Raw genomic sequence first — 11968 nt, forward strand, 5'->3', positions numbered from 1 at the left:
AAGGTACAGAACAGCAGGCATTCTCAGGGTCAGGGCAGGCAGAGTTCAATAATCCAGTGTGGTGTGGTGGGGCAAGGTACAGCACAGCAGGCAGGCTCAGGGTTAGGGCAGGCAGAATGGTCAAAACCGTGAAAACTAGAAAACAGGAACTATAGAAAAGACAGGCGCAAGGGGAAAACCACTGGTAGGCATGACAAACAAAACGAACTGGCAACAGACAAACAGAGAACACAGGTATAAATACACAGGGGATACTGCGGGGAGATGGGAGACACCTGGTGGGGGGTGGAGACAAGCACAAAGACAGGTGAAACAGATCAGGGTGTGACAATGCGATCACCTAAACTAGGGGATTCTGGACAGAATACCCCAGAAGTTCTTATGGCCTCTGTATCAAAGCCGAAACGAAAACACAAAAAAACATTCCCAAATGGGAGAGAAATAAATCAACCTAAAACATTACAATTATTTCATCCAATTGATCAAACATGATAAATATTAGAAAACACAATTTTTTTATGTGTCTGACAAAATGTAGCATTAAACAATTTCCAACTCACTTAAATATATATATATATCATTTCCAACTCCTTGGGTCAATTAACATGGTCCTCAAAATGTACACATTATCTACAATTTTCATAAAACTTAACATGCCAAAAGTAAAGAGCCTGTTCTGTGAGTTTGTGTGGCCTATCACTTTGAAGCTGAGCCGTTGTTGCTCCTAGACATTTCCACTTCACAATAACAGCACTTACAGTTGAACGGGGAAACTCTTGCGGTGCAGAAATTTGACGAACTGACTTGTTGGAAAGGTGGAATCCTATGACGGTGCCACGTTAAAAGTCACTGAGCTCTTCAGTAAGGCCATTCTACTGCCAATGTTAATCTATGGCGATTGCATGGTTGTGTGCTCAATTTTATACACCTGTCAGCAACGGGTGTGACTGAAATAGCCAAATCCACTAATTTGAAGGGGTGCCACCTACTTTTGTATATTTTGTGTATGTATATATCATTTCCAACTCCTTGGATCAATTAATATGGTACTCAAAATATACAGGGCATCTGCAATTTAAAAAAATCTTAACCAGGAGCCAGGTTTCAGGAGTGGGTTTGATGATGAGATTAAAGATAAAAGAAAAATAGAATGCTGAAATACTGTGCTTGGGATCACACACACTAATAAAAGCTCAGCAGTTCAGTGTAGCCAGGTTGGGTTTCCTCCACCAATCAAGAGTTCATATCATTTAAAATAAAACATTTAATAACCATTTTCAATAAGACGTTCTAAACAAAACATATTCTAGAAGAACTTCTAAACAAAATATGTTCTAGAAGCCGTTCTAAAAAAAACATGTTCAAAAGCTGTTCTAAACAAAACATGTTCTAGAAGCCGTTCTAAACAAAACATGTTCTAGAAGCCGTTCTAAACAAAACATTTTCTAGAACCCGTTCTAAACAATACATGTTCTAGAAGCAGTTCTAAACATAACATTCTAGAAGCTGTTCTAAAAATGAGGGGAACCAGAGGAGACAAACACATGACCAACAGAAGATCAGAATGAAGCAGCAACAGGTACGTGTGCAAAGACTCAACCATAAGTACAACACTACATATCTAAGTCAGAAAACACATTATACTGCATTTAATAATTCACACCTTCCAATTAGAATGTACAGTTGAAGTCGGAAGTTTACATACACCTTAGCCAAATACATTTAAACTCAGTTTTTCACAATTCCTGACATTCAATCCTAGCAAAAATACCCTGTCACAGGCCAGTTAGGATCAGCACTTTATTTTAAGAATGTGAAATGTCAGAATAATAGTAGAGAGAATGATTTATTTCAGCTTTTATTTCTTTCATCACATTCCCAGTGGGTCAGAAGTTTACATACACTCAATTAGTATTTGGTAGCATTGCCTTTAAATTGTTTAACTTGGGTCAAACGTTTCAGGTAGCCTTCCACAAGCTTCCCACAATAAGTTGGGTGAATCTTGGCCCATTCCTTCTGGCAGAACTGGTGTAACTGAGTCAGGTTTTTAGGCCTCCTTGCTCGCACATGCTTTATCAGTTCTGCCCACAAATTTTCTATGGGATTGAGGTCAGGGCTTTGTGATGGCCACTCCAATACCTTGACTTTGTTGTCCTTAAGCCATTTTGCCACAACTTTGGAAGTATGATTTGGGGTCATTGTCCATTTGAAAGACCCATTTGCGACCAAACTTCCTGGCTGATGTCTTGAGATGTTGCTTCAAAATATCCACATAATTTTCCTCCCTCATGATGCCATCTATTTTGTGAAGTGCACCAGTCCCTCCTGCAGCAAAGCACCCCCACAACATGATGCTGCCACCCCCGTGCTTCACGGTTGGGATGGTGTTCTTTGGCTTGCAAGATTGGCTTGTGGCTGGCTCCCCCTTTTTCCTCCAAACATACCAATGGTCATTATGGCCAAACAGTTTTATTTTTGTTTCATCAGACCAGAGAACATTTCTCCAAAAAGTACGATCTTTGTCCCCATGTGCAGTTGCAAACCGTAGTCTGGCTTTTGAAGCAGTGGCTTCTTCCTTGCTGAGCGGCCTTTCAGGTTATGTCGATATGTCGATATAGGACTCGTTTTACTGTGGATATAGATACTTTTGTACCTGTTTCCTCCAGCATCTTCACAAGGTCCTTTGCTGTTGATCTGGGATTGATTTGCACTTTTCGCACCAAAGTACGTTCATCTCTAGGAGATAGAACGCGTCTCCTTCCTGAGCGGTATGATGGATGCGTGGTCCCATGGTGTTTATACTTGCATACTATTGTTTGTACAGATGAACGTGGTACCTTCAGGCATTTGGAAATTGCTCCCAAGGATGAACCAGACTTGTGGAGGTCTACAATTTTTTTTCTGAGGTCTTGGATGATTTATTTTGATTTTCCCATGATGTCAAGTTTGAAGGTAGGCCTTAATACATCCACAGGTACACCTCCAATTGACTCAAATGATGTCAATTAGCCTATCAGAAGCTTCTAAAGCCATGACATAATTTTCTGGAATTTTCCAAGGTGTTTAAAGGCACAGTCAACTTAGTGTATGTAAACTTCTGACCCACTGGAATTGTGATACAGTGAATTATAAGTGAAATAATCTGTCTGTCAACAATTTTTGGAAAATTTAATTGTGTCATGCACAAAGTAGATGTCCTAACCGACTTGCCAAAACAATAGTTTGTGAACAAGACATTTGTGGAGTGGTTGAAAAACGAGTTTTAATGACTCTAACCTAAGCGTATGTAAACTTCTGACTTCAAATGTATATTATATACAGTACCGGTCAAAAGTTTGGACACACCTATTCCTTTTCTCAATAGGGGGTGCTGTTTGCACTTTGTAAAAATTTCGTTCCCAAATTAAACTGCCTCGTACTCAATTCTTGCTCGTACAATATGCATATTATTATTACTATTGGATAGAAAACACTCTCTAGTTTCTAAAACCGTTTGAATTATATCTGTGAGTAAAACAGAACTCGAGTTGGAGCAATTTTCCTATGAGGAAGTGAGAAATCTGAAATCATGCAGGCTGTTCTGAGGTCAGTTTATTATTTTGCATGTCTTCTATTGGTTGAGATGCACTGCATACGCCTTCCCCTGGATGTCAGCAAATAGTGAGAATTGGAATGGAGTTGCTAGGCAGATCTGAGGCCATATAAATGGGCTCGGAACGGGGGTCCTCTCTTTCCTTCATTCGCCATGACGCAAGACAGACCTCAGGATGGCGTTCTAGAAAGCTCCCGTTATAGCCCTTAGATATATCCGGCTCTGATTTTATTCGATATAGGTGTTAAAGACATCATAATGTTGTTATTTTAAACCGAGTTATATCAGTTTATATCAGTATATTGCGATTTTCTGATATTTATTTGTGCTGCGTTCTAGTGAGTTGGGCATGTCTGGGCCACATGGCTAATGTTTACTGCTAATTCCAAAGTTGAAGGCGACAATCTACAACCGAGCAACGATTCTTTTGGACAAAGGACAACTTGCCCAAGATTCTGATGGGAGCTCATCAAAAAGTAAGAACTATTTATGATGTTAATTCGTTGTTCTGTTGAAAAATGTAAAACTCATATTCCACCATTAATTTCGGTGCGGTCTCGCTTTAACGCACGCTGTATGTCGTAGTAACGTTAATTTTAAAAATCTAACACAGCGGTTGCATTAAGAACTAATGTATCTTTCATTTGCTGTCCAACCTGTATTTTTTAGTCAAGTTTATGATTAGTTACTGATTAGATTAGGTGCCTCTCCCAAGATTTCTCCCGACATATTGTTGGCAGCTTGGCTACTATTCTCATTGTATAACCACGATTTGTGCCGCTAAATATGCACATTTTCGAACAAACTCTATATGTATTGTGTAATATGATGTTATAGGACTGTCATCTGAAGAAGTTTGAGAAGGTTAGTGAAAAAATTAATATCTTTTGCTGGTTTATTCGTTATCGCTATTGTTGGCTTGAATCAATGCTGTTGTGTGGTTGGCTATTGTAGTAAGCTAATATAATGCTATATTGTGTTTTCACTGTAAAACACTTAAACAATCTGAAATATTGGCTGGATTCACAAGATCTTTGTCTTTCATTTGCTGTACGCTGTGTATTTTTCATAAATGTTTTATGATGAGTATTTAGGTAATTCATGTTGGTCTCTGTAGATATTCTAGTTGCTTTGGTGAGAGTTGTGATGGTGGCTGCAATGGTAAACTATGATTTATACCTGAAATATGCACATTTTTCTAACAAAACATATGCTATACAATAAATATGTTATCAGACTGTCATCTGATGAAGTTGTTTCTTGGTTAGTGGCTATTTATATCTTTATTTGGTCGAAATTGTGATAGCTACCTATGCAGGAAAAAAATGGTGGGAAAAAAAAGTTGTGTCTTTTGCTATCGTGGTTAGCTAATAGATTTACATATTGTGTCTTCCCTGTAAAACATTTTAAAAATCAGAAATGATGGCTGGATTCACAAGATGTGTATCTTTCATCTGGTGTCTTGGACTTGTGATTTAATGATATTTAGATGCTAGTATTTACTTGTGACGCTATGCTAGGCTATGCTAGTCTGCTTTTTTACTGATGGGGGTGCTCCCGGATCCGGGATTGTGTGCAAGTAGAAGTTAAAGGTTTTTCTTTATTTTTACATTGTAGAATAACAGTGAAGACATTAAAACTAGGAATTAATACATATGGAATCATATAGTAACCAAAAAAGTGTTAAACAAATCAAAATAGATTTTATGTTTGAGATTCTTCAAAGTAGCCACCCTTTGCCTTGATGACAGCAAGTTACATGCCTCGCTGTCCTACACTATGTCTCTACAATACTGCAGCCAGTTTCATGCAACTGGTGTCCTGAATGTTATTATTTTTTAAAGATTTTTGTACTTGCTCACCCATTTTTCTCCCCAATTTTGTGATATCGAATTGGTAGTTACAGTCCTGTCCAATCGCAACTCCCGTACGGATCGAACCCGGGTCTGTAGTGACACCTCTAGCAGTGTGATGAAGTACCTTAGATCGCTGCACCACTCGGGAGGCCCCTGAATGTTTTTATAATGTTAATATTGCAGCCAGGGCCAAGGAGTAGAGAGGAGAGGAGCAGATAATAATAATTACAGTTTTTGACCATCTCTCTCTCAAATGAGCAGAAAGCCATTTGATCAGAAATATTAAGATTAGGAATCTCCAGGAATCTGGAGAGAGTGACTCCACTCTCTCAGGGTTTCTCAGGGGGAGTGTGATATGCAAAAACCACATGTCCATTTCACCACACAATGAATAGGTTACACACATGTGTGAAACAGGACAAATATAAGCACCCCTATTAGACCTTTGAAGCGTTATAATTATATAGCCTATATGAGGGTTATTACTTACCATAAGTACAACATTTTAGCACCCTCTAGTAGTCTTCTTGGAAAAGCATGGTCAATGTATTTATTATAGTGTTTGCATTGTGTTGTTACTACTGTAACTGGATATGATACATGACCTCATACAGTAATTTTTAAACAAAGCTAAAACTATTTCTACCATTTGTATTTTATGAATGTATTCTACCGTGGATTAACTAAAAAGGGGGCAAAGACAAATGGTTGGATATCTTGTGAAATCAATGCATTGATGATGAAGGAGTGGCTAACAGGAGACTTAAACATTGTGACTCAATGAACACTCAAGTGTCATTCAAGTGTTAAAAGACGCATGTGTGAAAAAAAACTTGGGTATTATGAAAACTATTCTGGAAAGAGGTGTCACCACACTGCATCGTTCACCTTGAACAAAAAAAAATTTGTCAGTGTGGATGTATGTCAGAGTGGGCTGGGCGGGAGGGGGCAGGGTTATGCAGACATTAGATGGGATTAGGAGGAAGCAACAGGTGTGTTTTTATTGAAGATGCTGACAGGTCACTGTGTCAGTCTGCTAGAGGAGAAAACAGAGTGAGAGACAGAGAGACAGAGAGAGAGACAGAGAGACAGAGAGACAGAGAGAGAGACAGAGAGACAGAGAGACAGAGAGACAGAGAGAGACAGAGAGACAGAGAGACAGAGAGAGAGAGAGAGATGGAGGCAGAGAGAGAGAGAGAGAGAGAGAGATGGAGGCAGAGAGAGAGAGAGAGAGAGAGAGAGAGAGAGAGAGAGAGATGGAGAGAGAGAGAGAGAGAGATGGAGAGAGAGAGAGAGAGAGAGATGGAGAGAGAGAGAGAGAGAGAGATGGAGAGAGAGAGAGAGAGAGAGATGGAGAGAGAGAGAGAGAGAGAGAGATGGAGAGAGAGAGATGGAGAGAGAGAGAGAGAGAGAGAGAGAGAGAGAGAGAGAGAGAGAGAGAGAGAGAGAGAGAGAGAGAGAGAGTGAGAGAGACGGACACAGTCAGGGAGGGTTAGAGGGAGTGTGAGAGAAACTGCAAGGAGAGACACCAAAATTGAGAATTGGACAGTACCAACAGAGAGGTGATGGCACCCATGGATGATGTTCTGCACCTGTTAGTCATCCTGTCCTTGTTGGAGACAGGCAATGCCAAAGTGGGAGACTTCAAAGCACCAGGAGATATCATCATTGGAGGGCTGTTTTTCATCCATGAGGGAGTAGAGGAATCCTCCAGCCTCTCAGCACCCCATGCATCATAGTGTGTCAGGTGAGTGCAAAGATAGGATCTCTTTCTCTCTTTCTCTCTCTCTTTGTGTGTGTGAATTTATCCACATGTATGACTAAGTGTTCGTGAGAGAGAGTTTATTTACTCTGACAGGTTAACCACAGACAGTGTGATGATCCAACTATGCTTTATGTACCTTTCACACACACACACACACACACACACACACACACACACACAGGTTCAACATGGACGGGTTCACCCAGGCATTGGCTATGATCCACGCTGTAGAGTCGGCCAACAGATCCCCTGTCCTGACTGCACTAGGGATCTCTCTGGGGTACCGTATCCACGACTCCTGCTCTGATGTCACCACCGCTCTGAGGGCCTCAGCTGACTTCACACAGGTAAAGGCTCTTTAGCCAAAACGTTGGTCAGATCAATCCACAGCAAGGATAAACTATTTGTATAGTTTATCTTCCATTAGTCAGCACCTCACATAAAGGTTGTACATTCTTTACTTCACACAGGAGCCAACCACGGACTGTGGGGGAGGGGCCAACACCTCCACCTGTCCCCCACCCATCATGGCCGTCATTGGGGCCTCTTCCTCTGAGATTTCCATCGCTGTTGCCCGGCAACTCAACCTGGAGCTCATTCCTCAGGCAAGCAGTCCAATCCCACCCACAGAGTGACGATTGATGTAACAAAAGGGTTGATAAAATAATAAAGAACTGAGCTGTGGGCTTCCCAGGTAGTGCAGTGGTCTAAGGCAATGCATCGCAGTGCTAGCTGTGCCACCAGAGATTCTGGGTTTGAGCCCAGGCTCTATCACAACCGGCCTCAACTGGGAGGCCCATGGGGCGGCGCACAATTGGCCCAGCGTCGTCCGAGTTAGGGAGGGTTTGGCCGGCAGGGATATCCTTGTCTCATCGCGCACTAGCGACTTCTGTGGCGGGCCGGGCGCAGTGCACGCTGACCAGGTCGCCAGGTGTACGGTGTTTCCTCCGACACATTGGTGCGGCTTGCTTCCGGGTTGGATGTGCATTGTGTCAAGAAGCAGTGCAGCTAGGTTGGGTTGTGTTTCGGAGGACGCATGGCTCTCGACCTTCGCCTCTCCTGAGTCCGTACGGGAGTTGCAGCGCAGTTCTCCTGTACTGTTTCTCTATACACACCAGTGTACTCTATGTCTGCTCAGTTCACACAATCTTCCAACACTGTCCTTATCCAACACTGTTAGTACTAGGCCACAACACACATATTTCTAAATGCACTATCCTCCCTTCCAACCCTCCTCTCCAGACATGGACCAGTGTCTCTCTTGTGATACAAAGACAGAGTGGTCCCTGGAAGGGAGCTCTGGGTGTACCCATAAGACCCTGGAGTTCTTCGCCTGGCAGGATGGCTTTGCGGTGGTGCTGCTGGCGCTGGCGGCCCTGGGCATCGTCCTGGATCTCCTGGTGGGGGCGCTCTTCCTACACCACCACCAGACCCCCGTTGTGAAGGCTGCCGGGGGGCCTCTCTCCCAGATCATCCTGCTCTCTCTAGTGGGACGTTTTGTTAGTGCTGTGTTCTTTGTAGGTCATCCCAGCAGCCTACAGTGTAAGGTATGTACGGTACACACATTTTGGGAAACACTGTTGTAATGCACTGTCGGTGACGTTGTCTGAATGTACCAGTGCTTTTTTGTGAATTCATGGTTTATTGTGTGTGTATTGTTGTTCAGGTCCCTGAAGATCCTGCTGGCCTACCAGCTCAACCCTGACCTGAAGGATGTTCTCCGCCGCCTCTACCAACCCTATGCCATCATCTGTCTCTGCGTCATCCTACAGGTCCTCACCTGCACCCTGTGGCTGGTCCTGCAGAGCCCCCGGGAGAAGGCCACCGTCTTCGCCACCACCGTGCTGGTCGAGTGTGACAAGGGACCCTACGTGGCGTTTGGTGTAATGTTGGGCTACATCGCTGTCCTGGCTCTTGTCTGTTTGCCTGCGCGTTTAAAGACCGCAAGCTGCCACAGAAGTACAACGAGGCCAGGTTCATCACCTTCAGCATGCTCCTCTACCTCATGTCCTGGCTGATATTCGTGCCTGTCTATGTGACCACCTCTGGGAAGTACCTGCCAGCAGTGGAGATGGTGGTCATCCTCATCTCCAACTATGGCATCCTCAGCTGTCATTTCTTCCCCAAGTGCTACGTCATCCTCTTCAAGAAGGAGCACAACACCAAGAGTGCCTTCATGAAGAATGTGTGTTAGTTCTCCTTTGAAACTTCTTATGGCTGCAATCCCGTTAATGGGATTGATATGACAACAGCCAGTGAAAGTGCAGGGCGCCAAATTCAAACAACAGAAATCTCATAATTAAAATTCCTCAAGCATACAGGTATTTCACACCATTTTAAAGATACACTTCTTGTTAATCCCACCACAGTGTCCTATTTCAAAAAGGCTTTACAGCGAAAGCACCACAAACTATTATGTTAGGTCACCGCAAAATCACAGAAAAACACAGCCATTTTTCCAGCCAAAGACAGGAGTCACAAAAAGCAGAAATAGAGATAAAATTAATCACTAACCTTTGATGATCTTCATCAGATGACACTCATAGGACTTCATGTTACACAATACATGTATGTTTTGTTCGATAAAGTTCATATTTATATCCAAAAACCTCAGTTTACATTGGCACCATGTTCAGAAATGCCTCCAAAATATCCGGAGAAATTGCAGAGAGCCACATCAAATAAAAGAAATACTCATCATAAACTTTGATGAAAGATACATGTTTTACATAGAATTAAAGATACACTTCTTCTTAATGCAACCGCTTTGTCAGATTTCAAAAAGCTTTACGGCAAAAGCACAATATTCAATAATCTGAGAATAGCGTTCAGCCACAAAAGGAAGCCATACAGTTACCCGCCAAATTGTGGAGTCAACAAAAGTTATAAATAGCATTATAAATCTTCACTTACCTTTGCTGATCTTCGTCGGAATGCACTCCCAGGACTCCCACTTCCACAAGAAATGTTCGTTTTGTTCGGTAATGTCCATAATTTATGTCCAAATAGCTATTTTTGTTAGCGTGTTTAGGAAACAAATCCAAAGTCAGGAAGCGCGTTCACTAAAAGCAGACGAAATGTCAAAAAGTTCCATAACAGTCAGTAGAAACATGTCAAACGATGTATTGAATCAATCTTTAGGATGTTTTTAACATAAATCTTCAATAAAGTTCCAACCGGAGAATTCCATTGTCTTCAGAAGTGCGATGGAACAGAGCTCCCTCTCATGTGAACGTGCATGGTCAGAGCATGGTCAGGTCATGGTAGACCTTACTCATTCCCGTCTCCTTCGGCCCCACTTCACAGTAGAAGCATCAGACAAGGTTCTACAGACTGTTGACATCTGGTGGAAGCCGTAGGAAGTGCAAACTGACCCCTATCCCACTGTGTATTCGATAGGCGATGAGTTGAAAATCGACCAACCTCAGATTTCCCACTTCCTGTTTGGATTTCTTCTCAGGTTTTTGCCTGCCATATGAGTTCTGTTATACTCAGAGACATCATTCAAACAGTTTTAGAATCTTCAGAGTGTTTTCTATCCAATACTAGTAATAATATGCATATATTAGCAACTGGGACTGAGGAGCAGGCAGTTTACTCTGGGCACCTCTGGGCACCTTTCATCCAAGCTACTCAATACTACCCCTGCAGCCATAAGAAGTTAAGAGCATTAAGAGCATTACTGACTCTAGCTCTGTCTCTGAGACTTCAGTCTCTCATACAGAAGGGTATCGCATCAGTGACCCTTACTCCATCAGTTCACCTTCCTTCTTCATGTCTCCTCCACCAATAGAACCCACAGCACCTCAGAACTGCTGGTCCGTTGGCCAGAACATTCAGAGCATTGACACTGCAACCCATTGCACCGTAGTAGACCATGGAGTGTTTGCCACAGGTCAGCTGACTCGACCACACTGTCTGAGGAGAAGCATGAGCCCATGAGTGGAGTGGACCAGTGTCTGGAACTTTTACTTCTTACAGTACATCACACGGTGTGTCTCTGTGATCCTCTCTTTGGTTTGACTGTTCCCATTTTGCTTAGTCTACTGGTATGTTTTTTCCCAAGTGGGTTGTTTTTACATTCAAGTCAATTTGGGTAACACTTTATTTGACACTGATATGTACATGACAGTGTCATAAACAAACAATCTCTGTCATACGGTGTTATGTTCATCTATCAATAGTTGTATTGGTTAAGCGTCAATGGTGTACAGGGTTGATTTATTTCTGAACTGCATATGGGGTGGCAGGTATCCTAGTGGATAGAGCATTGGACAAGTAACTGAAAGGTTGCTAAATTGAATCCCCGAATTGACAAGGTAAGAATCTGTCCTTCTGCCCCTGAACAAGGCAGTTAACCCACTGTTCCTAGGCCGTAATTGAAAATCTGACTTGCCTAGTTAAATAAAGGTAAAATATGAATAAGTAATAAATACAATTTCTATACTATGTGAAATGTTCTAACTAAGTATCATGGAGGATGTTGGTATTTGCTGTGGATATGTTGTGTGTTGGATCCCTGAATAGTCCGTTTCTATGTGTAATACAAACAGCATTTCTATCTATTATGGGAGCTGATGCAGCAGGACACAAATTAGATATATTGAAAACATGTGTCACGCCCTGACCGTAGAGATCCTTTTTATGTCTCTATTTTGGTTGGTCAGGGCGTGAGTTTGGGTGGGCATTCTATGTCTGGTGTTCTATGTTGTCTATTTCTTTGTGTTTGGCCGTGTGTGGTTCTCAATCAGAGGC

At 42.3% G+C, this 11968-nt stretch overlaps 1 protein-coding gene across 1 annotated transcript; it reads left to right on the forward strand.

The window, feature by feature from the left end:
• The first annotated feature begins 7013 nt into the window (after positions 1-7013).
• On the forward strand, positions 7014-9407 carry LOC120031677 (G-protein coupled receptor family C group 6 member A-like). The gene is given in 6 exon segments (XM_038977470.1): positions 7014-7145; positions 7420-7560; positions 7687-7825; positions 8456-8769; positions 8833-9139; positions 9142-9407. Coding segments are annotated over 6 exon segments (1299 nt in total).
• Positions 9408-11968: the final 2561 nt, after the last annotated feature.

Source organism: Salvelinus namaycush, chromosome 37 (assembly GCF_016432855.1).
Source record: "Salvelinus namaycush isolate Seneca chromosome 37, SaNama_1.0, whole genome shotgun sequence".
In the NCBI taxonomy this organism is placed as follows: domain Eukaryota; kingdom Metazoa; phylum Chordata; class Actinopteri; order Salmoniformes; family Salmonidae; genus Salvelinus; species Salvelinus namaycush.